The sequence below is a fragment of the Bemisia tabaci genome, chromosome 6, assembly GCF_918797505.1.
Source record: "Bemisia tabaci chromosome 6, PGI_BMITA_v3".
NCBI lineage: Eukaryota > Metazoa > Arthropoda > Insecta > Hemiptera > Aleyrodidae > Bemisia > Bemisia tabaci.
This window is the reverse complement of record NC_092798.1, coordinates 17,722,491-17,750,441: the sequence shown is the minus strand read 5'-3', so window position 1 is coordinate 17,750,441 and position 27,951 is coordinate 17,722,491. Positions and strand designations below refer to the sequence as shown.

The following is a 27,951-nucleotide window of genomic DNA, read 5'->3' as shown; positions in this document are numbered from 1 at the left end:
TGTGTTCCTTAAATCAACCTCCCTGCTCACCAAAAAATGAAAGTTCGCCTCAATCTAATCAGCAAGTATACTAATTTCAGTGTTCTTTACTGTAGAACAATTTCCTCAGTGTTCTGAATTTTTCTTGACAAGTTTACAAATACTGTGCATCACAGTGAAAAGGAAATTGTGTAGAATCAAATGAACTTGTACACTGGCGCATCACAGTGAAAATGAGATTGTGTGGAATCAAATCAACTTGTACACTGATGTGGGTTCTTTCGCGAGGGGGAAATTTTAATTCATTGATTCTAATGCAAACAATAACTCTGTTTGAAATTCTGATGGAAAAATATCTTGTGCTACATATTTCAATTTTTACCCTGTCCATTTGTCCATTGATAACTTCATACTTGATGATTAAAATTGTTGCACCTCAAAAAAACGAGGGAAAAGGGAGGAACAAAACACTAACACATAGCCTAATATGTGATTAAAAATTTGAGGCAAAGTCACTTTCGACAGAAAAGTGTATTTAAAATATCCATACATGCTTGCAGACAGTACAAAATTTACATTTTCATAAAGGAAAGAAGATCACGCGCCAGTACCATACATGAAAATTGAACCTGAAGATAACTGGATTAAAGCAGTGCAATATAACTCCATGTGGGTAGAAAACTGTTTCTTCAAGGCTTATTTAAGAGAGAATACAGTATCGAAAGTTACCAGCCTTCATTATGATTCATAGTAGGGAATTTCCGTCACTTTCCTCTTGGGTGATAGAAAAAACGATAGAAATTCCCCATTTCAATTTCCATATTGTGTGAGTTCTAAAAATTCATGAGCCTTAGCAGAGACATGATAGTTTAATTCTATAATTTGAATTTTCGGAACTTGCGCAGATCTGTCAGTTAATACATTAAACATGATAAAAAAAATTTCATTGAAAATTGTGATTTGGCCATATGAGATGGCCAGTCAATTGGCCGAAGTGAAGTCGGAGGAATAAAAAATTCAAAGGTTAACTGAAGTCGGAGCAAAAAGTTATTAAGATCAAGTAGCCCGGAGGAAAGAGGACATTAAACAGGCATAATATGCATGATGTTGGAGGGTTTCAAAATGAAACCCTCCGACTTTATCAATTCCTGATTTGATGTTTTTGAAAAACGGTCTGAATTTTGACTTAAATGCAGAGGGAGGAGGGGGAGATTCCAAATTGTATTACGCTTGAAAAGGATTATTTAGATTTTTGTGGGTAACTTTGCATTCCTGGGCCTCCACTCAACTGAATAATTTTCTTGATATTCAAACAAAGTAAGGACTTGAAATCCCCTCCCCCTGAACTTAACGGAATTTCTACTTGAAAAATGTCTGGAGTGGTTTTCATGGCAAGCGATGTATAGTTAAAAATACAATTTTTGAAATGATGGTCATTGCCAGGATTTGATTCGTCATTCTTTCATTTACTTAATCATTTTCAGGAGCTTAAAACACATGAAAAAGTTAAAATGAAGCTGAGGGGGGTTTGATGTGTCCTTTGCTCAAATAAAATTTTCTTCTTCCCTGATTACATACCATTAATCATGGTACCATTCAAATCAGGGAGTCATGACTCCTGATCATATCGTTAAATTGCACTTACATATTCAGGTTCGGAGATCCAGACTCATGAAGGTACGACAGCCCGATTTAAACTCCAGAATAAATGCTTAAACTAAAAAATTAACAAAAAGTACTTGAAAACAGATCGAAAGCTTGGTGCTAGAACTCAGTAGTTGAAACCAGGTCCACCACCACCCCCTCCGCCGCCACCTGTATTAGCCCAACCTTGGTTCGGATAAGCGCCGTATCCTGGTTGCGAGTAGCCCCAGTTTTGGTAGTTAGAGAAATTAGGGTCTCCCTGGTTGTAGGGCGGGTTGAAGGAGCCTTGCCCGTAGGGTCCTGGTGCCGGGGGATGAGCAGGATACTGACCGCCGGCATATGGTCCCATTGGAGGAGCACCATACGGAGGTGCGTGGTTCGAGTGGCCGTACGGGCCAGGAGCGGGGGGCATGGCTTGCGGCAAAGGAGGAGCAGAATTTGGTGCTGATTTGCTTGTCGAGTGTTTACTACTTGAGCTGCTGCTGCTGCTGCTGAAGGAGGATGTAGGTGGAGGCTCCAAACTTTTGGCCTCAGTTTTCCTGCAATAATAAAAAAATAAATTGAGGACCCTGCAGGAACGAAGAAAAGTAACTGGCCATAGAGAAAGGGGCTTTAACTTCCTGGAGATCAAAACAGAGATAACGCAGCAACTGAAGTAAAGTACATAGAATGTGTAAGTAAAATTTGACAGTTCTGGATCACTTAAAAGTTTTGAAATTAAAAAACACCAGTTTGATGACTGAACTCTGGAGTGACATGTATCGAAAGTAATTTTATAAAATTTTCGTTCATAAGTACATTCAATTATCAGGAGGAAAACAAATCAGACTTTATCAAGAAAATGTGGACAATCAGCAAGTAGTGTGAATGGAATCACTTGAAGACACACCCGTGACAAGCTGAATCCTAAATATTCATTATTTGGTTTGCTGTTTGGCAAACGCCACATACTGAGAAGCCGCCTTCATCATCTACCAGTAAATAAAGTTAGACATAGTCAATGGATACTGTAGGTTCAGTACGGAAGTTGAAACAATCACATAAAATTTAAGTGTTAATAAAAAAAAAAAAAAAAAAGCATCTACCACACCACACAAGTGGAGTAAGGATGAATGAACTCGGGAATTTTTGTTTTTTCAGTCAGCCTGTAATCGCACTGGTTCATCGAGCTGCTGCCAGCATTTAGGGCACAAATAGCGCAAGGCCACTAACTCATGCTACGCAACAGGCGACATCTTACCGAGAGACAGAGAAACTTGCTTAAAAGAATGATTGGATTCCTTTATCAAACAACCTCCGAAATACCTCATGTATAACAGTATTTTACGCCTTGGTTTCAAGAAGAAATTGACATTCGTGATCAGCAAACGCTTCATTGAAAGCGAACATCTCGCCATGACACTTCATTAAATCTAGGTTTTTTCCTATCGGATTCTTAAGGGAGTCGGCAGGGATTCAAAATTACTCCTTAACGAGAGGAATTTTGTTCAAAAGAATTTCGTTAGAGACAGGTTTTTTTCTTCTTTTTTTCTCTTTTTTTTTGGTCAGCATTATGACAACAACTGTCATCATTTGTTCAAGCTTCATTGTTTTGTGGAGAAGATAAATAATAAAGAGAAGATAAGTTCACTCACAATTTTGCTTCCTCAGCTTTTTTCCTGTTATCTTTGACGATTTTAACGTACTGAAGATACTCGTTATGAGCTTTTTGGACTCTGAAAAAACACAAAAAGAACGCAAGATGAGTATGCACACTGGAGCCCACACACTGATTCTGTTTTAAAAGTCCATATTTTATTAGAGAAGGTTTCTTGTCTGTTGCGATTGTTATCATCTTCAAGTGTGCAGATAATCTAATGCTAAAAATGATCTTGAGCTTCCTGTCATAAAATTTGCAATCTAATAAAATTTCTTGCTCCGTTCTATTCTCATCATTATTTTAAGTCTTAAGATCTCCAATACGGTAGATGAAAAGATTCTCAATGGGAAAGATAGCTCCTAAAACTCTAAGGTGAATTTGGAACACTGATAATACAGCGAAAGAACCAAAAAACAAAGAACCACAACAACACAGTATGATGATCCTTCAAAATTAGATTGGATTAGTTGTACCTAAACTGAAAAAATTTGAAGGAACTAGCTTTGCCTCAGAGAGGTCACACGCAATTAATAATGCATTTTTTCTCCGGTTTTGAGAGAAACTAATTGTTTGCTTCTTAAATTCCCTGAGTTTTCCCTGTTTCCATGTTTTTCTAAAGCACTTCAATTCCCCAAGCATTCCCATGTTCTGGATTCATCAAAGAGTGGCAACCCTCTTCTGAGTATATGGTAACACTTGAAAATTGCACATGTACTATATGTGCAAACAGTAAAATAATAATGATGGAACTGTAATCGATCAAAAACTGCAGAGAACTAAACTAACAAAAACAAAACACTAACTTCCTGAATGTACATTAGCTCGAACTTGTGAGTCATACCAAGATGGGCAAGAGGAAAGTTCGATATGCCATAATTTTTTCAATTTATGAGTTGACACGTTCCGTTTTGGATTATTGTTCAAATCATCAAGGGGGAAAACTTGGGGGGGGGGGGGGGGGTTTAGATCACGATCCCACGACATTCCAGGAGGGACCACAAAACAGGGCACCCTCCCAAAATATCAACATTTTCAAAGGGAGACTCCCTGCTTATGACACATGTGTCAAGCGATCATTTTCCCCATCCCAGTACAATCAAACGGATACAATCATCTTTATGCAGAAAAAGTCTACCCATAATGAGAGATTAAAGTAAAAATCTATCTGTTTGAGAGGTTGGATGGGTTTTAGGATTGGAATTTGGAGGCTGCTTTGAAAGGAATTCTATGATCAGATACTGTTATAAAAGGGAGACTAAGCAGTACAAGGTTACAGTACTTACGCAGAGGCATCGGAGGCAAAGTCTTCCAGGAACTCAACCTTATGTTGGGCAATCATCACCTTCTGTTCTGCTTCAGCATTGTCTTTGCTTAAAAACTTATCCAAGTAAGATACAACTTCGTTCACATTTAAAGGAGTTCTTTGCATGCATAGATCTATGATTTGGAAATAGAGCCGTGGGCAATCCTGCAATCAATAAATAGAACAACCAATAAAATTCTGTGAACGGTTAAATTAAATTTTAAAAGGAAAAAGAGCACTTAATTTTTAGTTGATTTCAAGTTGCTTATGATTAGATTATTCCCGTTTGAGACCCCTTTCGATGCTTTCACAATATGGCATCGATCCACTGCAAACTTGCTAATTTAAACTTTGGCTAAAAAGATAATACTTAAAACAGTCTTTTATTGAAGTTTAGTATGCATGGATTGCATTTAGCGAAAAGGAACCAGCGTGATTACAGTGCTTTCAAAATCGTGCAACTTCTCCTTTTCTTTTAAAAATACTTCATATATGTACAGAATTAAAATTTACACGATTATTTTCCTTAAATATTAACAATTTTTTGGTGGGAAGCTAAAACTATTTGCTATTCTGGCAGATTTTTTAGATAATTATGTAGAGGCAATATTTTTACAACACAGTAACACATCGCGCTGGTTCCTTTTTGCTAAATGTGATCCACATATCAAGATGCAAATAAATACAACACAGGTTAAATCGAAACTTACCTTGTCTTTTTCCATTGCTTTTTCCAGTACTTTGATTCCTTTGTCTATGTCTAGTAAAACCTTGGAGAGAAGAATAAAAAGAAGCAGTTAGACAAGATTTTTTTTTACTTCAATTATTGAGGATTCCACTAAAAGGGTGCTTTTTCACAAAATATATCACTGCACTATTGTGTACAAGGCCAGAAGTTGAGGGAGTCCTGAGAACCCATCAGTGAGGACATTAAATTATTTGCAAGAAAATGACCGCTGGATAGAATTTGATCATTTCATTTGACACACCATGATTTCAGATTAAACTTTTTCTTTCATGGTCAATGTTGTTTTATCTTATTTGTAATCCCACTAAAAAAGGAAAACTTGAAATGCAATCAATGAGTGCATAAGAGAGCTACAAATAAATTTTTTTAAGTGTCCTCTTTACACTGGACTTGGTTCTGTTTACTGGAATAAATGATCTGCTGCATTGTATCTTAAACCTACATACAGAAATGAAACGTATGAATGTAACTGCGAAATAAATTGAGGCTGAAGGATTTTTCGGTAATTATGAGTTGAACACTTCCTTCCCGAAGGTATTCTTCACTAACTTCAAAACTTCACTAGCAATACTATCTGTTTCCTTTGCTACAACAGTTTGTCATACTTACTTTCGCACAGAAACGTGCATACTTCACAACCATGTTGTTTGCCATCTTTGAATATGCTGAACTGCTGATATAATGTTCATACAATTCACACACTTTTGGGTAGGCTTTCCGTCTTCGTTCCAAATTGATACGTCTAAATGCAACTTGAGCGAGAGAGGGAAAATTTCTTTCGAGGTTGCTTAAAATTTCAGCTGCTTTTTCAAAGTTGCCTGCAAAAAGAGGAAAAAAGGAATAACTTAGATACTATACATATATGCTGGATGGAGACTTGGAAGTATTTTAACAGATCAAATGGTAGTTAGACTATACAAATGATGTCATTCGTATTTTTGCCACTTAACCCATGTTAATTGGACTTTGTTAAGCAGTAAGGAACCAAGCCACATCAGCTATTGCCAAGTTTAATCGGGCAATTTAATTTTTTACATTAAAACGTTTATGCGGATTTTTGTGCAAATTTTAGAGAATTGTCTGCAGCAAATTCCTTAAAATTTTCAAAGGAATTCGCACAAAGGTTCGTTGTAAAAAAATTAATTGCCCATTTAAATTTGGCAATAGCTGATGTGGCTTGGTCCCTTTCTGCCAAACGCAGTCCAATTGTAAACTTTCATGTTTGATTCGGCGTGACTCTAGATAACTAGGAGTTGATTTCCAGATTTCCTGTTGTTCTGTTTGTTTTCCGTGTAAAATTTTAAGGAAAAAACAGGCTGCTCAATGCTCCGTACAATTGCAATGTCTAGTTTGCTTGTCCCGAGATCTATTCACAATGTTGTTTACCTTGTATGTCCCTGCACACTACTCTCCTCTAGCAGCTGCTCACAGCATAAATATATTGAGGTCTATAGGCACTCTCCTTTGTTCACTCTATGAAATATATACATAAAAACTTTGATACAACGAAAGTCAATTCAACGAATTCTTCAAATTAACGAATTTTTTTCGCGGTCCATAAAAATCCCTATCTTTTTAATGTAAAATAAATTCTGTATAAAGAATTTTGGTACAACGAAGGAAATTGTTTCGCTTTTACGAAGGAAATCTTCGGTCCGAGTACAAACTTTACCATGCAAATCGAACTCAATTTAACAAATGCACGGGAATTTCCGCGCGCCCGGCAACACCGCTGGGGAGAAAGCATGCTTGTCTTCACCTGCATATTGTACGTCGGTGTCGGTGCAAAGGTCATTTTCCGATATGGCGGGATTGGGGATTTCCAAGGCGCACATGTTTCCTCGAGTAAACAGGGTGATTAAGGAGCTACAAGAACAGTGTCATCAGTACTATTCCAACCCCTGCCGGGTGCTCATCCCTACTGCTCGCAGTTTTACTGATCAAGTGCTAACCGGGTGTTTCCCGCCAATTTTTCGTAAAATATTTTCATATTTTAAGGGGGAGGGGGCGGGGATTTGTACACGAAACTGGAAAAAACCGAACATTTCAAAAAAATTTGTGGCCTAAAATCGGGTTTTCCACGGTTTTCGATTTAACGAATTTTTTCACCAGTCCCCGGAAATTCGTTATATCACAGTTTTACTGTAGCTACTTCGTGTTTGGCACATCACACATTCCTTCTTGCCCTGCTTCCTTTTGCACCTACTATCACAATTCACACTTTACCTTGTGTTTCCTCAAATATGGCCCAGTGCAAGTGAAGATTGGGTTTTTTCACATGATGAATTGTACAGGCTCTTTTAAATGTGTTTTCCAAATTACTCCGATATTCGTCACCTTGTTTTTCCAAGAATAGAATAAACTGTTTCAAAAATAAAATATTATGGATTAATGTAAGAGAGCATAACATCAAGAGTTATCAAAAAGTACATGAACAAAAAAAAAGAGAGAGGAAAGTCAGCTAAGTAAAAATAAATACAGTTAACGAATTGATGTATCATTCAGTTTTTTTTAAAATATTACTAATTTTAGTTTGGCATCAATCTGTCAGTTTAATCATTTTTCCATCCGCCATAACATTATCGGGGGGATTAGTACGTACAGTAAATGAAACTATATCTGCGACCAATATGAAATACAAAAGAATGACAGGCAGAGATACTTGATATGGGATATATGCAGAGATGGTCGAGAACAATTTGCGCCCCTGATGCAATGCTTTTAAGTTTCACCTGACAACTTCTTTCTTCATTCAATAACTGGCACATACATCAAACACTTAAGGAATTTTTCATCAAATGTTCTTTTGCTCTTGGTTCCATGGTGTAATGTTTTATGTGGATTACATTTTGCAATAAAGAACCACTATTTTCGGCTCATTTTAAAAACAACATATATGCCATTGGTTTCCCTAGGCAGATATGTGCTTTTATAGAAGAGCCAGAGATAGTGGTTCCTTAATGCAAAATTTAATCCATGTTTTGGTCCTGGAGGGGCATCAGCCATTTCATCAAGGACAGCATTAGCAAAAATAAAAATAAAAAAAATTTGGTCATATTGCACACTGACAGAAATGAAGGCAATTCGGTTTTGTAAAAGTGAGTTCTTTTGAATTAATATTTACCTTTAACCAGAACTCTTCGTAAAGTGCACATGCGATTAGACAGCGCTCAAAAAGAATAATGATTCTCTCCATGTCTCCTTGTGCTATTTCAAATTCTAGATATGAACGCCAATTTTCTAACTGACATCGCTCCAGAGGTTTCACATGAAAATATGGTCTTTTAATCTGCAAAAGGAAAACATTTAAGTATAACAATACATACACTGCCAAGAAGAAATGCAACACACACAATTAGAAAAAATCTTGGGTCTGTACAGACAGGTAAAATCTATGACAAACACATTTTTCAATTGGCGCCTGAAAGTTTTTTTTCGGCCACTTTATTTGAGTTGATAAAAATGATTGAAAGTAACTCCTAACCAAGATATTAAAATTTTTCGATGCATAAATTTAACCTTCCCGCTCATAGGAGAACCACATTCTACTGAGTCATACGCACACTGGACGTTACTGTATCAGTCCCTGCGGTATGATATAATTGTAATCTTAATCTTGGCACTTTCCCTCAGCTGCTGCACGTTTTTTAGACTTTAAACAACACAGGGCAGGAAAAGGACACTGCTCAATTAAGAAACTTGCCAAAATTGGCGTAATGCGCAATTTCATTCTTGTAGACTTTGGTTTTTGCTTGTAAGCAGGAAATTCAAATTTTTCGTAACTAGCGCTAAAGAAAAACGTTAATATCTTAGTCAGGAGTTAATGTCAGTAATTTTCATCAATGGGAGTCATGTTCTGCATGAAATTTTGAAGAAGAAATAGTTATCAGGATACTTAAATCTGTGCATTCTCTAGCAGGCCATTGGCATTGTCTGTATCATGCATTTCCTGATCTTCCACGTCAGCTGCCTCTTTTTTGTTTATCGCAGGTGATTAAGTGTGTTTTAAAAAAGCTGTTGAAGAACCTTACTTAAAAGGAAGAAAGAGGCAGCAGATATGGAAGATTAGAAAATGCAGGCTACAGATCATGCAAATGGGCCACAAAAGAAGGCACAAATTTAGGCATTCCAATAGAGCTTACTCTTCAAAATTTCATTTAGAACACGATTCCTTCAATAAAAATTACTAACATTAATACCTGACTAAGATATTGGCGTTTTTATTGAGCACCAGTTACAGACAATTTGAATTTTCGACAAATAGATTTTTAAATCTCCTAAGGTACTTTAGGTAATTTCTATGCAATTTTACCTTAAAACATCTACTTGAGTGGCTCTATCTCTCATGTGCAATAGATCTATTTAATCATTCAATTCCCATTTTTCGTTTGCAGGGTGTATCAACGATACACTCTTTACGATGCTATCCGTCCATGTTCTAGATCTAACTGAAGTTTGACTTTTGAAAATATTTACTTACCCCTTCTTCATACTTCTCCCTTCGAGTGACTGCCTCAGCAGTAGCTTTGTGTACCTTCCTCCGCATTGCTATAATTTTATCTCTCAGTGCAGCTGTCTCCTCATTTGTCTAAAAATAAATGAACAATCATTGTACATGCTGTATGATTCAAATCATGTATCAATAAGCTAAAGAGAGAAAAAATCCGTTAAAATTATTTTTTCATGCTGAAGATATTGAGAACAATTGAAAATATTCCGTGAGTCGTACATTTTAAGAAGAAAACTTTTGATTCATCCTACTAAATTTTGTTGAAAGACAGAGACAATGACTCACATGTTTGATTTCTTTTTCATCACTTGGTTCTTCCTCACCAGGTGGTGCGTCATCTCCTCCAGGAATTCCAATTAACGGTGAATCATACTGCTTCAAAATCTGCAATACTTCTCGGCGCAAATTTAAGAAATCATCGACGGATAATATTTTCCTCGGACTGTGTTTCATGACATGATCTTGAAATCTGAACAGTAATGAGAGTATGAATAACAGAATAAATTTAAAAAATAAATGAACAATAATAAATGAGCAAATAGGACATAACACAAGATGATTGATATTTCAATTCAAAGAGACAAGATAATTTTATTCCTTTGAATTTTTAAAATTCAAAGTTCTACTTAGAAAGACAATGATATGAGGGACTTCACCCATGCAGATCATTGAAATGAACCATAAGTACCTTTGACATAGGAAAATGTGGTTTGTAAACACAAAATTTAGAATTCTTGTGTTCAACTATAGCCTCTTCAGTTTACAACTCTGACAAATCCTGAATACTTTCTGGAGTTTTGGAACTGAAGAAACTATCCTCATAATTCATCCCAAGAATCAGGGAAAAATGATGCAGCATAATTTTTCTGACAGACTGAGGATACTGCATGAAGTCCTAATATATGTTCCTAATTTGTTTTTAAATTTTGTAATACACTTAGATTTTCCCCCTTAATTTCATACTAAGCATTTTGAAGCACCCAGAGGCTCATCAAAAATTGCTACCAAGTTTTCGAAGACCGTTTTTGAAATTATCGCCTGCTTATAGTTCCTGCATTGATAATACAGAATTACGTCAGACATAATGTTGCGAAGATTAAGATGCTAGAAAGACGTAAAAATATCCACGAAGATGGTACTAGAAAAAAAGAAAATTCCTCTTAAATCTGGTGAAATATTTAGGATGACAGAAAGAAAAATGTACTATAAATTGCCTAAAAATCTGAAAAAAGTTGCAAATGAAAAAAATGTTGACAAAAATCTCAACATTTTTTTTTTAACAGTGGGTGCCCTTATTCAGTTAAAAAATTCACAGATGAAGGCTGAACCACTTCATGTTATATGTATATTTATTATGTATTTTTGACGCTTTTGTAAAGCCATTGTGCATTAAAATCAAATAAAGCATAATCTTATCTTATATAAATGCTTGTTTTCCACGTCACATCTATTTTCAGAGAGGAGGCAAAAATGTCTCCACAAGATTTCTTATTTTTTTGACCTGATTAAAATTGCCAAGAACAGTTTAAGCTGAAACACCAAACCTACTTACTTTTCAAAATGCGTTAAGTAATTTTGTGTTGGAGTTGCTAGAAGCTTGTCAAAGATAGCCGTTACATTTACCAATTTCTTCTTGTCTGTTTCCCACTTAATGTAGCTTTCCCACAAGCGATCGGAGCTATGAAGAAAAGAGATAATACATTTAAGACAATGACTGTTGATTCCTACCTATTTTCCAGTTTACTGATAATTTTTTCTTCTTGTGTCAGAATTGACTTTCGTGATAAAGATTGCATCTAAATATGAGGGTTAAAAGGAAACCAATAACAGTCCCAAAGAAAGGAGATGGACATTGTGGCCTAAAAATGTTATGTAATGCTTCAGAAATCATACCAAACAATACTCACGTCTACATTTGCCATGTCATCATCTCAGCTGTGGTTTAGGATACCAGAGTTCCGGAAAACAACAAATTTAAGAGAAAGGCAAGGAGGAAATGGAAAAAATTGTTGTTAAAAAAAAGGAGTTTAAAAATAATATTGAGAACGGTTCTTCAGTTTCTTGAAAAAGTCTCAAAAGTACAAATCAAATTCACCCGCATCCTAAAATTCTTTCCATTAGAGTCTTAAAACCATGTAGCTCTTGGCTATCCTCATCTTGAAGCGCAACTGTCTTTCCTTGAAATGTTTACAAAGTTTGATTTCTGTTTTTTTCACTAACTGGTGAATGGGCAAAGACATGGGTCGCACTCTCCTGAAAATGGCTTTGAACAGCATAAAAAGAACATTGTAATTTGGGCATTGTCTGCGGAACACCGCCTCGGAGAGAGACTTGCTTTACTCAATGCGATCTATCAGCAGGCGGCAAAACGGCAAATCTTGACACACAAGTATAACTTTGAACCCCGTTTTCACTTTTATGGGCCACATTCCTGCGCCTAACCAACAGATTTCACCTACAAACAACCCACAACGATGGAGAGAATTTCAGATATAGAGTAGAGATTAGATTAGATGTGGCAGCGAGACAATTGTCGTTAGGAAAAGCTCATTTCTGTAAAACGAAAAAAAGAAGTAAAGTGGATTTCGCACTTTCAAATTTTAAAATCATACTCTTGGGACTATTTCTGTCAGTATTACCTATGAAGATCACAATTTGTTACTAGTGTAATGCCCGGATATTTAGGCATGAATTTCCTTTTTTACTTAGGGATGACCGAACAGATAACTTTCATGACTGATGGGAGGAAACAACTGACTCGGATTTTGATTGAATTAGAAGCAGAGTTAGAGGTAGCAAAAAGTTTGGTACTTCAGATTCTAAGATTATTCTTCCATTAATTCATCACTTTTTAAAATCGCAAAATCGAACATTCAATACCTTTGATGAAGTCACCTTAATGTTAAATTAATTTTCTTGCAGACAAGACACAATTTTAGTTTCGTGTGTGGAATTCCCTCTTCTCTAACATTGAGAATTTATTTCAGACCCATCTTTAATTTTACACTCTTTCCTGTAATGCCCTTGTTACCTCAGATTTTAAAGTTAAAAATGTGCCTTTCGTTAAAATAGAACAGAACCTTGCAGAGTGAAAGAGACAGCTGGTGGTTGCTGGAGTGATACATGGAATTTTTGCTTTAGTATTTCGAAGAAGCAGCTCTCTACATATTTGCACAATTCATTTTTTGTTCCTGACGACATACATGAAGTGCAACATGAGAGAATCTAAAGATTAGAAACTTTTTGAACACCTCTGATGGGTGCCAAAACTTTAGACTTGAACTCCATCAAAAAAAGTAAATTCCTCAATAAAGTGTGAGTCTTTTTAAACTTGTATTTTGGAAATATTCACAGAGGGGATTTTTTCATGGTTATACAATTGGGAGCAAAACTTCACGAATCCTGATTCCAATATTGATACCTGTAACAATAAGCCTAAGGATGGCTGGAGATGTCAAAGATTAGGAGAGGAAGGAAGCAGAGGAGAAAATGAGCTTATTAGAGCAAAAATAGATAAGGTGACAAGTTTAGCATAGCTACGATTCATGGGTTGAGGTGATGTTGGTTGCATTCTTCTGGTCTATAAAACTTTGGTTGATCCTTAAAATTAACTTAGCAGTAAATAAGAGAGATAAAGAAAACACACTTGGACAGGTGGAACAGAGCTGAGAAAAACTTTTGAAAACAGCACTAACCGAAATTCTAAACCACAAGCTTGAATAGCTTTATCGTACAAAGAGCGGATCCCAACTTCGTCTTCTGGATAAGTTGTTCTAAAATAATTTAGGTAATGGAGCCACAAATCAACACTTAATGGAATTGCGCTTAACCCGCTTACGAAAACCTGTTAACAGTTATAAATGTAAACTCATTCATTACAACAAAAGAAATCAATCGACAAAATTAGAAATTCATGAGAATAAAAGATCTTACATTAACACTCAACAAGTTTTTACAATAGACAATTAAAAGAAACGAAGTTACAATAAACATGAAAAATTATCAAGATAGGGCAAAAATTCATACATAGATTTTTCAAGTTTTGAGACCACATTAACTAAAACTATACCAACAAAATCTGAAGACATACTTAATATAAAAAATTAGAAAAAAAAGAAGGAAAAAAAAAAACAAACTTATTCTAGCTTTGAAATGATCGGCAACTTAAAAACGCAGATAGTTAAAAAATTACAAAATAGAGAACTGGAATTGTATAAAATGGCTTCAATTCGAAAGCTTACAAAAGATATGATTAAAAAATTTGAAATTTCTTACAGAAAAGTTAATTTTCTTGGAATTTTTTCAAAAGTCTTACTGAGGTAAGCAGAAACAAACTTGATGTAAATATTACAAATATTATTGTCAATTTGACAGATACTTTTTGTTCGATATATGTAAATGTTTACAAAACGAGATTAGGCAAGCTGGACAAAAAAAGAGGAAACAATGAGGTTATGGCATGGTGTTACAATAATGATACAAAGATGAACTCCACAGGATTGGTGCTTCGTTTTTATCTCCTTGTACAGGAAAAAGAGGGAGAAAAAAATTAAGTTGATGAGTGAAAAAGTAGATTGAATTTAGAAATTCATGTCTCTTAACAACTACTTTAAATATTCACTAGACAGTAAAACAGCTTTTATTGAACTTAGACTAGGTAGCTTCATACATTCACTGCCAAAAGCATTACAAATTACTTATAAAAAACTGAACAAAAGAATACAAATTTGATTAGAAGAGCACAACATAGAAATAGTAAATTGATGAATGCAACAAGACAAAAATTGTATAGAAAGTTTGATGTTGACAATTATACGATAATTTAAGGATTCCACCTTAAATTGAATAACTGTAAGGATACATAACGGAAAAAAAGCAAGGAAAATTTTCTAGGGAATCTGAAGGTTTAAACAATTATTTTCAGGATGACATTAAAAAAAACTTTGAAAATTTAACCACAATAATCAAGCAGAATTCATCATTTCTGTAAAAAGTTCAAATACGATTGAGCACAGAAAATTTGGAGGTTTTACTGGGGAAAATTGAGACGATAAATAATTTTCAGATATTTGAATTGAAAAACATAAATAATTGAGACGTGAGAGGAGAAATTTAAAGAAGAGAATTGATAGTCCAAGGAAAGAAAAAAAGAGGAGAACATTGAAAATTAAAACTTCAATAATTTTAGCAACCGAATCTTGTCTTTAAAATTTTAATTGAAAATAATCGGAGGTAATGACATTTTGTCATTTCTTCAGGACATCAACTCAACATAACAAATGATATGCTGGGAGCAAGGTGGAAGTTCCGATTCATTTGGATGGCGTAAATCATGCCTTAAAATGATGAGGAGAAATTTCCTTCAAACATGAATTTGCAATGTTTTCATGCACATGACAATATTTTGTCACTTAAGAACGATTTTACCGCCATGAGAAGTATGAAATAATCATGCAAGGGTAATACGAAATTCTGTTCAATTTGTCTATAAACTAAATAGGCATAATTACTGTTTAAAATGCTCTTTACTAAGTTTTGATGGCTAAAAACTGTAGATGTGGCTACAGATTTTCATCTGACTTTGGTGTTACCACACAAGAAAGACTCGAAAAAAAATTTTGGCATCACTGGGATAATCAAATAAATGCATACCTCAACAATTGGTTTCAGAACTATGATTAATTCCATTGAGCTGTGCCAGAATTAATTTTCTTCAAAATCCAAAATTTTCAATAATATCATACATCTTCAAGACTGCTAATGGGGGATCGAGAATTGAAATAATCCGTTCAACTTGTTACTAACTAAAAACTTGTTTTGCACCCGATAAAAACAGTTTACAAACATTCATACCTAACAACTTGCCAAAGAAAAAAAATATTCCTCAAAAGGTAATATTTTACCAATACACTTAGCGTTGCCACAGATTATAAAAAATGAAATTCCTGGCAATTCCTGAACACATCTTGAGAAAATTCCCCTACATTTTAGGAAATGCTGGATTGTTAAAAAGACAAAATTTGCAATAGTTTTTGTGCCAAATTTGTTGTTCGAAACATCAAACCCATTCTGGAATGCAAATGAAGGTGATTTAACAGTTTTTCCCTAATACTTGAGTCATTTTCCCCGACATTTCTAGGTTTTCTCTGACTTTTTCCAACTTTCCGGGTATTTTCTGTCTGTGGCAACCCTATGAATGTATAGGAAAAGTTGCTATGACTGGCTTGGAAATTACACCTACACAGAAAGTATAGATGGATAGAGCCCCAACAGTATGGGGAAAAAGTGAATTACAACTTTGATGCAAGAGCAATAAATTGGATACATGGCTGAAAATTATGCATTTGCAAATTGTTTATAGTAGGCAACATCTACCGCTTAACAATCAAGTAATGATAGACCAAACTATGGATGCTTGTGCCTTCTCTTGGCTGTGTGCTGAACTTCTTCCTCACATATCTAACTTCTATTTCAATTTTCTACCATTATTCGGGTTCTAACCTTTTATGCCATTTGTAACTGTATGATACTCGGGGTCTCTACGCAAGATGGCAACTCATCTGTCATCAAACTTTGCGCAGAGAATATTGCGGAGCATAGAGTTAGACTCTCTGATAATCGTGTCTTGTGCCATCATCACAATCCCCACATTGCAAGCTTTTTATGAACGTGGAATTTTCTTTCAGACCACGCGAATGGCTTTATCGACTTTAATGTGAACTTCTACATAGCAATGACTGAGTAGATTGCCAGAACTCTACTGATAGTAAGGAAACATTGTAGTTACAGAGAGAAAAAGAGGATTTTGAAGACAGAGAATACTGAGTCCAACAAACAACAATAAAACCTCAAATCGATACCTACATAAATAACAGATAACATAATTTCTGAGGAAGAAGCTTAAAGATGTATTTGTTCTGCCAAAATTAAAACCACATAACTTTGATATGCAGTCAGACGAATGTTATCCTGATGGTTGTGAGAATGAGTCTGAATTACCTAGTCAAGGCATGATAGAAGATTTAAAAGAAAAATTAAGGATTGACCCATTTCCGTTTTATAGATGTCCAGTTGGGTCTCTAGGTGTCTCAGAAAAAAGTCCCTAGGACTTGAGGGTTCACTCACCAACTAAGGGGAAAAGGGGCCCGAATTGGTTCTAAAAATTGGTTGTCTTAGAGATATCTTGAATACATGAAAAATAAAATTGAAAAACTACTTGACTTCTACTGTGTTCATATAAAATTTCTCAGAGGAGACTTATTAACTTGTAGTTTAGGACCCTATAAATAACCTAGGCCTGGCATAAATTATAGATGGATTATTATAAAGCCACCACGGGTTGTAGGGACTTCAGAGACTCATTATTGGAACCTAAACACAATGACCATTGTAGCATACACCTAAGACTCTGGAAGATGAAAATCACTGAGAGCTTTGGTCTAGTTTTTTTGTTTCACTTCAAGCAATTGAGATATGAAAGGAAATTAAGAACTTTTCGATTAGGAAAAAAAAAACTACGAGCAGGTAATAACAAAGTCAAAATTTAGTAGTGTCTGCAAATACAACATTTTATTTAGAAATCAACGATTTGGTGAAGACACTTGATTCAAAATGGAGACCAAATGAATTGTTCAGATTTTGATCAAGTCTTCAACCTTGTTCAACATAAGTATTTTCTCTTCAAGTACTTATGTAGATACAATTTTCGTATTGATCCAAGCACATGAAGAGAATGCTTACATGGAACTTGATTTAGAAGCAACGTTTCTTGTTTAAGGTCTCTGAGCAAAATGAAAATAATGAAAAAGGAGGATAGTCATCAAATTTGGGCTCCCCAAAAGGCTTTCCATTAAATTTGAGTCTAAAGCTACATCCTATCAAACTATCCCTTGAAGGAATCAATTTTTGTTTCAGTTTTAGAGCTTATGATGTCACTAGATCTACAGACGCACACGTGTGCAGTGAAAATCTCTTTTAAATTGATAAAGCAAGTTCATTAATAAATACTTCAATATGCAATGTTGCAAACTTTCTATTGGATATTAATAATTACTTTTTCAACAATCAAGCATGTTTTGATGCTGTTTAAACCATTGCTACCTTGGCAATTTGTTTCTCTGTTTCTCGTTTCTGATTTAGCCCTGTGCAAAGTTATTTTGGTAATTCCTTTTGCTAATTTAGCTAAACTTGAAAATCTACAGTAGCCTTCCAGTTAAGCTATCCCTTGGTATAGAGAAACTTGTTTAGCAAATGAAGCTGTAAAAAAACATCGAAATAGCAAACTAAACAGATAAATTAGCCATGCACAGGATTAAGTCAGGGAAAGAAAAAGCTGTGTTGGCATGAAGTTTAACTTAATCAGCATTCAATGGAAAATGCTGAATTAGCTATTTGTAAAATATTTATTAAACATTGATTTTTTCTTGGTATTTAAATTATTTTAAATACATGTAAAAGGATAAAGTTTAGAGTTACCAATTTTTCAAATATTATCACTGGGAGACTGGGCTGAAAGGGTATCCAATTCGTTTGAAAAATGAATTCCTGAAATGTTTGTATTTAATAGTGGTCCTATGATATGTAGCTTTGTTGTAATATTTTACAGAAGAATAATAAAAAAGAATGCAAGAGATGAAAAATGTTCACAACATTGACAGCCACAATATGAATCTACAATCTGCTCCGGATTCTCGGGTCTAACCTGAGGACCTGATGATGATATTTCAACATTTTGACAAGCCCATGATGCAGAAAATTCTTGCACTTTTTGCTTGAGTGAAAGCAGAACTAAAATCTTGTACTGCATTGGCAGAATGCATCACTGAGTTAGCAACTGGCAATCACAGTGGGTCAGTTGCCCTGATCACAGACTCAAGTTTTGATGCTTGATATTCATAGATTAGCTAAAAAAAATAAGATCTGTCCTAACAGCTACTATCCAAGTTCAATATTAACCGAAATATCACGCTTTGTAAAACTCGGTTTAAACATCATCCACCACGGTAGTAACACTCTCGATTTCTTCCCCCTTGGTTTTTTCCGTGCTGTAAGCTGAGCAACCAGTACATATGTGTGTGTTACTGATTGATGAATCCAAGGTGGAAAAAACTAGAGGTGTCACTGCCATGGTGGATGACATCAAAAACCGAGTTTTTCAAAGCACTATATCTCGATTAATATTAAACATAAGAAGTTGCTAAAACATGATTCTGTGACTATTGCAACTGACCCGCTTAGCAAAAAATGTTGATTTTTAAATTTTTGTTATACCGCAGGAATAAAATACTTTGCTCTCATTCTGGTGTGACAGTCAACATGTTGGTCATAGTTTGAAGGTGCCATGTTGCCCTTGCAAAAAGTTGGAGTAGATTATAAACTCTAACACCAAAAAACTGGTAATTACTTTTAAAACCTGGCAACTCTGAATTAAAATCATTATGCAGATGGAGGACAACTTCAAAATTTTGGTTGATTGCATGCAAAGAAATGATAAAACTTACCTGTTCACAATGTTCCCTGCTGCCTTTACGCTTTTCAAAATCAGCATATTTCCTCCAATATCCGTAGCAATAGGGATAGCGAGCTAGAAATGCATCATATGCTTCCCTCGCATGTTCCACATTCGACTGTAAGAAGATAGGAGGAGCTATTAGTTCTTATAGTTGAAATTAATTTTTTTAAAGTAGTTAACAGATTACAGAAATGTAATTTTTATGTGCTGTTTCAACTTTTGTTTTAATTTTTCTCCTACGTAATTCAAGATTCTGCTCGATACAAACGTTCAGCAGTAGATTCTTGGAGGCCCAGGGGATGGAAACCTCCTCTTTCCGAATGGAGGCTTGTTGCAGCAAGTCTGGAACAACTGGTGCTAGTACAGTCAACACACAATCCCCCTTTTGTAGAGTGTTGCATGACATTTTCCGGCTAAGTTGAATTTTTGCTTGGTTCTGGGAAAGTCCCATAAGGCTAATGTTAATAATTCAGGCCTAATTTACATTGCCGGCAAAATAGCATCCGCTTAACGTGGACAAATTTCTTCCTTCTAGGGTTTTTTTTCTTACTTGTCCTTGACTATTTCAACAGCTTAGGGAAGGTTGCTTACAAATATTATCTTATCTACTGTAAATCTCGGACAATCTAGGATGGATAAGATTCATTGTCAAAGGTTCCAAGCACGTAGCATAAGTCCAAGCGCATTTGTGTGATAAAAGAATGAGTCAGTTAAGCTCGGGAGGAATTTGCCTGCAAATAGTCGAGTCTTACAGTTTTCTGTATGAGAAGAATGATGCGCACGTTAAAATTTCAGGAAAAATTGTCTCCGCAGAGATTTAACACTTCCTTTTTAGGAGCACTCGAAAACATGTTTGAACCGACCGCTGTGAATCTTCAAATCTACGCGTCATATAGACAGGAAGATGGCGGCGACGAAGACAACCAGTTTACTATCGCCATGCTGCTGTTGTTGACATCACGATTTCTCGTTTGAGGTTAAGTAAGTTCTGCGTAAATGTTTCATATCTTATACAAATCTGTGTCACATTCTGATTGAAAAGCTTAAAGAATTAAGAGAAATGGGTGTAAATCTAAAAGAAAGTAACCCACATAACATCCAATTAACCAACAAAAACTTGCCGCCGTGTATTCTTCCACTGCGCATTCCACCGCCATATTGATCATGACGTGTACATTCGAAACCTACGAGCGTGCGGTTCAAACGCCGTTTTAGGCCATCCTCATTATTGGCACTTTCAAATAAACTTTTCTCCCGTTTGCAGTCATCAAAAAAAAATTAGGAAAAAAACTGTAAGCTTCAGTTACTTACTGCTTTAGGATGACACAATAAAAAAAAAAAAATGATTTAACTGACTCATTTTATTCCAACTGAACCTTTGCTGCAGCGGCAGTCAATTTTTTGTCCCTCACTGAAAGTCAAGCACTGCTACTAGAAAAAAGTAGTAGACTAAATTGCGTCTGAACTAATATAAATTTCTTAGCTTCAATTGGTTTGGATTTGGTGTGCAGTTAATATGCTGATCATTTTTGTCTTTCTTGATTAAAGAGCACTGTAAGTGGTGAGAGAAAAGAATTCAAATTGAGGTGATTTCTAGGAGGTATACAACTTACTTCCATGTCAACATACTGAAGCAGGTAAGTCCAGCCTGTAAAATCTGTGGGATCTTCCCTGACTGCCTTCCAGTACTTTTCAAGCTCTGGCACATACTTCTTAGAACTTGACTGAAAAGGAAATACTACATCAATGAATTCTACAAAAGAATGTACAATTAATAGACAGAATAGGGCTGTTAAACAATGTTTTATTTTTATTTTTTTATTCATTATCTGAAAATATGTAAAATAAAAAAAGAGAAAGCCTACATTTTCCTGTTTTCCATTTAGTCAAGTTTTAGCTGAGGGATAAATACTTTCAAAGTCACCAAAAATACAACCCTGTTCCAAATGGAAAAATGTTGCACCAAGCGATTTGGTGATATCACAAAAAAAAATTGGCTGACATGTATCCTTCCACCTTTGTTTGTTTAGTTACTTTCAGATTGCAATTGTAACGAAAGGTTACATATTTTTACTAAATTTGCAACCTGATTACTGGCGATCAAGAAAAGCTGTCTGCTGACGCAGAAAATTTAAAAAGCATGTTGGAAACTTCGCAAATTGAAGGATAAAGAGTGGAGATCAGACTTTTTTGATGTGCTCATCTTGATTTGTGTGTGATTTTTCCTACAAAAGACTTTTCACTTGGCTGTGCCTCTTGCGTCCAACCGCTCCATTAGAGGCTTCAGGAACAGTTTAACTGTACGAATTGACTGAAAATGAAGTTACCGATTTGCTGGTATCCACTGCTGACTTTGGCTTTTTAGAAGCCGATTCATCAAGCTTTGTCCCCTTACTACTTGAATCACTTGAGTCTGCTTTTTTCCGCTTTCTGTCACTCGTACTTGATACACTACTGCTACTTTTTTTATCAATTTGATTATCTGATGTTGTTTCTTTCGGGCTAGTTTTCTTGATATCTGGAACCACATGATGATAATCAATAAAAAATAAATATGACATATAAAAATAAAGGCATACTTAGCAAATATTCAGTCCGCCATGTAATGAGGCCTGAGTACTGGACCATTGGTTTCATTAATTGAATAATTGCGTGTGATAAAAGAATTTTAGAATCAGGTATTGGGATTCTTTCTATTTTGTTTTTATTATCCTCTCATCACCCCGCGAAACTGCCAGTAAATGAAAGTTTGTGTCATGCATCAAGATTGAGAATATTGGTCTCTTAGTGTGGTAATGGGCCTGTTGCAAACTTCAGCTAGGGCAAAAGGAAAAGTTATTACATACAGAAAATGGCTCAAAATCACTATGAGCGCATCGAGAAGGTTGAAATTCACTCCTAACTTCATAATCTGCGTGAGACGTATGCGAAGTTCAAACCTTCCTCTTCAAAAAACGATACTAGAGCACAGGTGAACATTATGTAAGAGGAGTCATTCCATCTAGCCCTTACGCACTAGGATGCTACAAAATATTCAACATGGCCAACACCAATCTACCAAAACACAGGTGAAAAGGGATTTGACTAGCTGGTGCTTTTATATTTGATTTTCTTTACATTGATAAAGACCTTGATGCTTCCTCACGATTTGAGCGCAGAAGCGAGTATGCAGGAGCTAGATGGAGTGACTCCTATTACATAATGTTCCATGTGCTATGGTGTCATTTTTGAAGCAGGAAGCTCAAAAAATCGCATACTTCCTGCACAGATTATGAAGTTGGGAGTGAATTTCAAACTTTCCCGATGCACTCATTGAGCTATTTTTTATAAGAAACAACTCTTCATTTTGCTCTGACTGAAATTTGCAACATGACCATTAGGCTGAGATCAACATTGTTTTTTTTTAATTGCTCTAGTAGGCAAGCTGACAGGAAAAGAATGGCATTATAGTTGTTAACTAATAGAACTTCTATACTATTCCTAGGTTCACTTTTGAAGTTTTTTCTGCAATGAGCACCAAATATGAGCAAAAAAAATTTCCAAGAATGAGGCTGTAAATTTGGCATTACTGCCGTGAGAAAATTGACTTTTCAATCTAAGGGATTATTAGTGGTTCCTTAATGCAATAAGTTGAGATTATACAGTAATTAGTGGGAAAATGAACCTCCAAGTTCATTTGATATGCAAGACAAAATTTGACTTGACTCAGTTTTGTGAACAAATTCTGAACAAGCTATTGTGAAAAAAACGGTGTTCTCAACACACTGATTCACTTGAAAAACAATAATAAAACAATTTACACATCAGGTAACAAGGCTATTTTTCACAAATATAACCACAACGTTTCGGCTGAGAACTCAGCCTTCCTCAGTTGGATAAATCAGTAAACAAAATTTTTAAAAATCTAAAAGCATAGTACTTGGCTGTACCTTTAAAAGCAAGAACTATGTTGTTATCTTGAAAAAGGTGGTCGACATTAATGACTAGGGAATCAATAACTCAGATCATCAATGGTCGTTGTTAAGTAAAATCCTAAGTCATACTTTGTTCATTGCCATCGGTGTCATCAAGACCATCAGAAACATGAACAAAGATGTCAAACTGATAACCGCACCTCTTGAGAAATTTGAAAAATTTACCAATAGCGAGTTACTGCTTAAGTTTCCTTATGATGCTCAGTGGGAGCGCTTCAATTGGCATGGGCCGACCACAGAGCTAATGGTCCTCACTTGGCCACAGAAATGGCGACTGAAAGGTGCCGCACAAAAGATGATCTGCCTTTGTCTTTATCTTTTATCCAACAAAATGTGCCAACTGATGACTAATGGCGGCTAAAATACTAAAATACTAAATAATACTATACAGCACATCCGTTTTGTGATGGGAAAAATTAGGTAAATTGAGATGGACAGCACCATCTCCGCAAAAAAAACATATTGGGAGAATTTCACTACCTGGAGTTGGACTGTCACTGATCACCTTCTTTTTCTTGTCAACTGTGAGTTCATCCTCGGACAGATCTTCTGTTTCTGGAAGTGGCTGAGCTGTCGCTGGTAATTCATCGTCGGACACATTCTCCATACTTTTGTCCTCAGACAATTCATCTTCCGAAACCATCTCAGTGTCAGGCTACAAACCACAAAATGAAACTTAGTAAGAACAGGCAAAATATGTAGATAAAAGTTATGGCTGAGAAACTTAAAATCCAAGAGATGCAGTGAGAAGAATTTTACGGAAGGGAGGTTTTATAACATGAAATAGAAAGAAACTGACCATGAACAATGCGATAATAAGGATTTGATTTTTTAGATTAGATTAGATTTATTCATTACGAAAAAACAAAAATAATTACAGAAAGGTTCTATCTCCACCCTGAGCCTAGCTCGTGCGTAGCAGAGGAGGTGAGTCATGCAATACAAAAATGACAGTTGTTAAAAAATATGGTTTATGAATTTGTGGTTACAGAGAGTCGCAGATGGAAGGAGACTTAGTCCACTTGACTGATACTCCTCACAGGATACCTAATATTCCAACTGAGTTTAGGCTCATCAACAACCCAAGATCTTTGAAAGCTGGTGAAGTAGAGGTGAGACTAACAATAAAGCGAGACAGAAAATCAGGTTTACTGGGAAAATATTTATCCTCCCCCCCTGTTTTCCCCCGTTCTAACCGATGTTCCCTCGTTTTTCCTCACTCTCACCGAGGTTCCCCTAATTCATGCGAACAAGCCGTTCCCATGGTTGGGAAGTTTCTGTATACTTGAGAGATAAAGTACTTAGACAAAATATTTAAGACTCAGAATCAATGAAAAATCAACCTCTTCTTCTGCTTTAACTGCATCTGCGCTGGGTTTACACTCATCAATGACAATCATATTTTCTAATGTTGTCTTGTCCTCTTCTTCTTCATCCGTGGCAGCAGATTTTACTGAGTCTTCAACCTGGACAAAGGATTTGAAATGTGAGATGTTTACAAATTGATTTTATTTGCAACAAGAATTTTACATCCTCCTCTGGACTTGGCAAGGCATTTCAAGGAACAAAGACTTTGTAGGCTTGAAGAAAAATATGCCCTCTTTCTAACTTGTTGCTTTTTGGTTAAATTTAAGTTACAGAGTAGGGAATTAATATTATTAAAAATTGTATTGAGTTTTGAAGCTTATAAAAAGAAAAAGAAAACCAACGCATAAAACAAAATAAAAATTTTTTAAGAAGATTAATTCATAAAAGTATTGAAAAACACAAAACTCAAAAAAGAAAGAGGCCATGATAAATGTTGGGATTTTGTGAGTTTGGATCTGAAAATTCTCTGACCAATCCTGACTTGTCAAAGCAAAAAATAGTTAATCATAAACATCATTGGAAAATCTCCGACTAGTCCACACAATGAAAATTTTCGAATCTTCTGATTCAATGTCTGCATAGTTGCAGATAATTTTAAGAAAATGAAGACAGAAAAACAGGAAGAAGCCATCACTTCAAAATTTAAAAATGTCTCTATTTGTGTTGACAAATATCAAAGGGGCAGTCAAGTTTTTGATCTTCCTTCCCATGAAACTAGTTTATTGAATGATAGTGTTGTGTGCAAACCTTTTCAGATTTCATTTCTGGTGTAGTTTGTTCTTCCTCTTTATTTTCCGGTTCCGCTGCATCAGAAAATTGATCATCAACTTCATGAGGGTCATAAGGCTCTTCACCAGCATTTGATTCTTTCTGACTTTCACCGTTGTCTATCGATTTCTGCTCATCATTTTTGAGGACTTCATTGTCAGCGGCTGCAGGGATTTTCTTCCCTCGACCTCTTCCACGTCCTTTTTTCTTTTGGTTAGTTGGAGATTCTACAGTGCAGTTTCTCTTCGGGCGGGTAGAAGCTCTTGTTTTAGTAATAGGTTCACTTTCATTTGTTTCACTAACATCTAGAATAAGGAAGAATATTACTTTAAAATCATGAAAAATAAACAATGAGAAGTAATTTGTCTAGGTAGGCATTGTTCAAAATGAACAACCAAGTAAGCTGTAAGCTTTGCCTTTAAAACTTTCAAAATAGAAAGTGTTTATTCAAACCACAATAAAACAAAAGAAAGAGGTAAAGGTGCAATTTTATCTAGAGAATTCATTGAATGGTTAACAACAACATTTAGGACAGAGGTGCAAAAAATGATTCTCTTCTAAATGAAAGTGGCTTACAATGAAAACTGACCATTCAATTTTTTTTTTTTTTTTTTTTTTTTTAAGTTCTAAGAAAATGAGGGATCCACAGCTCTCCACACACAGAGTACTAGCAGTGGTGGCTGCGTCACATTTTTAGCGCTTAAAGAATTAAGTAAGAGAAAAGTAATAATATTCACCATCCGTTGGTTCCTGAGGGTCAGCTACACCGTTATTTTCGACATGGTCTGTTTCTTCACTCTCCATTATCACAGGTACTTTTCCCTGAAAGAATCCCCAACAGAATTGATATCATCCAATCTCTGATCAATCAATTGATTAAAGCTCTAATGAGATATGCTGACACAGTTAGGTGTCTGGAACTATTGGAAAATAGCATTACCTGTCACTAGATAGTCTTGACCATCATAGAGAAAAAAAAGGAGGTGTTTGCATTTCGGGCATCTTGGAATATTTTGATGACTTGATGACGTAGGTGGGTACAGCTAGGTACAGGGACGTCCCCTTCACACTGTACCCACCTACGTCATCAAGTCATCAAAAAATTCCAAGATGCCCGAAATGCAAACACCTCCTTTTTTTTCTCTATGCTTGACCATTGCCTACAAGAATGGAGCGAACGCAACTACTCAGTTTAGTGATGCCAAACTAGTGGGTATTTACAGAAAACAACAATCATCTTTGAACCAGCAGAGCATCAAAGACTAAGGCAGTCGCCGCTTGGACCAATTAGAGGGGCCCTTGATCAGCCAAAGTTACATGTGCAGTGCATTGGAATCTTAGTGGAATGATGATTTTTGGTAATTGGCTTTCGTCTCCCCCATTGTCAGACAATGCCTGTTATGGATTCGTCAGTTTTCTTAAGTCAAATTTCATCCTCTTTTAATAAAGTTCTTTTGAATTTTTACATTAGATTAACCCCTGAGGAGGTAACAGCATGAGAAGATGTGTTTAAAAGCGGCCGAGTTACATCCACTGGCGTGGCGTCACAGAAATGTAGTTAGAGCTTGCGCAACGTATGTTGGGACAAATGTCAATTTCTGATTAGCTATAAATTAGCACCACTCAACGAGTTAACACATGCGGTCAAATGGCACCACTGGTGAATGGTGATATAAACAATATGTACTTGGACATCAGTCTCTACATACAATGCACAAACTCTACCACCTCTACATTCTCATTGGCATTCTCTCGACATTTGGTTTCCTTTGTGTAGCCTTTACGCTAACCACTTGGCTCAAAGGCAGCAAAGAGCTCAGTAGGGAGCACCAAGTGGTTTTGTTTACATAGGTGACTTGTGCCTCCCGTTATGAAAGTACATGGTTGCTCAATAATCGTCTGCAATTCTACATACTATAAACCATCGGTGGCGGATCAGGGTGATGGTCTTCAGTCTTCCCTTATGATCATATGTATGAAGAGAGACACTGGGTGAGGAGCAAGTTGCCTTCTTCTACACTAAGTATGTGATCAAATAAACATGGAGTGCAAAGGAAGATCGGCGGACCCCAACACTACAACCCTGAAAGTTGCGGAGACCAGGCTTCTGAAACTTCAGAATGAGAGTGATATCGAGGGAAATATACTTCCTCAAACGAAAATTTGGGATTCACGAACAAAATTGTTACTGTCTTAAACTCTCGAAGATGGACCATGGGCAGAGTATCCATCGCGGCATACTTGCGGCAACTTCGCCGTAATGTTGTAAGTAAAGCTAGCATACTGTAAGTCAAAGTACCTTCGTGCTCAATGTCTTCCCAAGTCGTCAAATGTATTCTCCGCACACTCAATCCGGAGGAGAGATATATTATAATCACTGAAACAATTGTAAGAAATAATAATAAAACATTGCAGGAGTCTTCATATAAATACACGCACAGTCGCGTTTATGATGCTTCCATAAGCCCATAAGCGCCTGGGAGGACAGCAACCTGCTGAGCAACTTT

At 35.9% G+C, this 27,951-nt stretch overlaps 1 protein-coding gene across 1 annotated transcript; it reads right to left on the bottom strand.

The window, feature by feature from the left end:
- Window positions 1-495: 495 nt before the first annotated feature.
- On the bottom strand, window positions 496-27,915 carry LOC109040876 (pre-mRNA-processing factor 39). The gene is made up of 19 exons (XM_019056979.2): window positions 27,744-27,915; window positions 26,182-26,266; window positions 25,424-25,749; window positions 24,652-24,774; window positions 23,789-23,963; window positions 21,662-21,852; window positions 20,948-21,058; window positions 19,324-19,449; window positions 13,519-13,667; window positions 11,376-11,501; window positions 10,109-10,292; window positions 9,794-9,901; window positions 8,438-8,602; window positions 7,540-7,675; window positions 5,923-6,131; window positions 5,276-5,335; window positions 4,546-4,730; window positions 3,258-3,338; window positions 496-2,162 (listed from the first exon to the last, which is right to left on the bottom strand). Exons 2-19 carry the CDS (start codon window positions 26,246-26,248, stop codon window positions 1,751-1,753), a joined length of 2,934 nt encoding a protein of 977 aa, XP_018912524.2. The 5' UTR covers window positions 26,249-26,266; window positions 27,744-27,915; the 3' UTR covers window positions 496-1,750.
- Window positions 27,916-27,951: the final 36 nt, after the last annotated feature.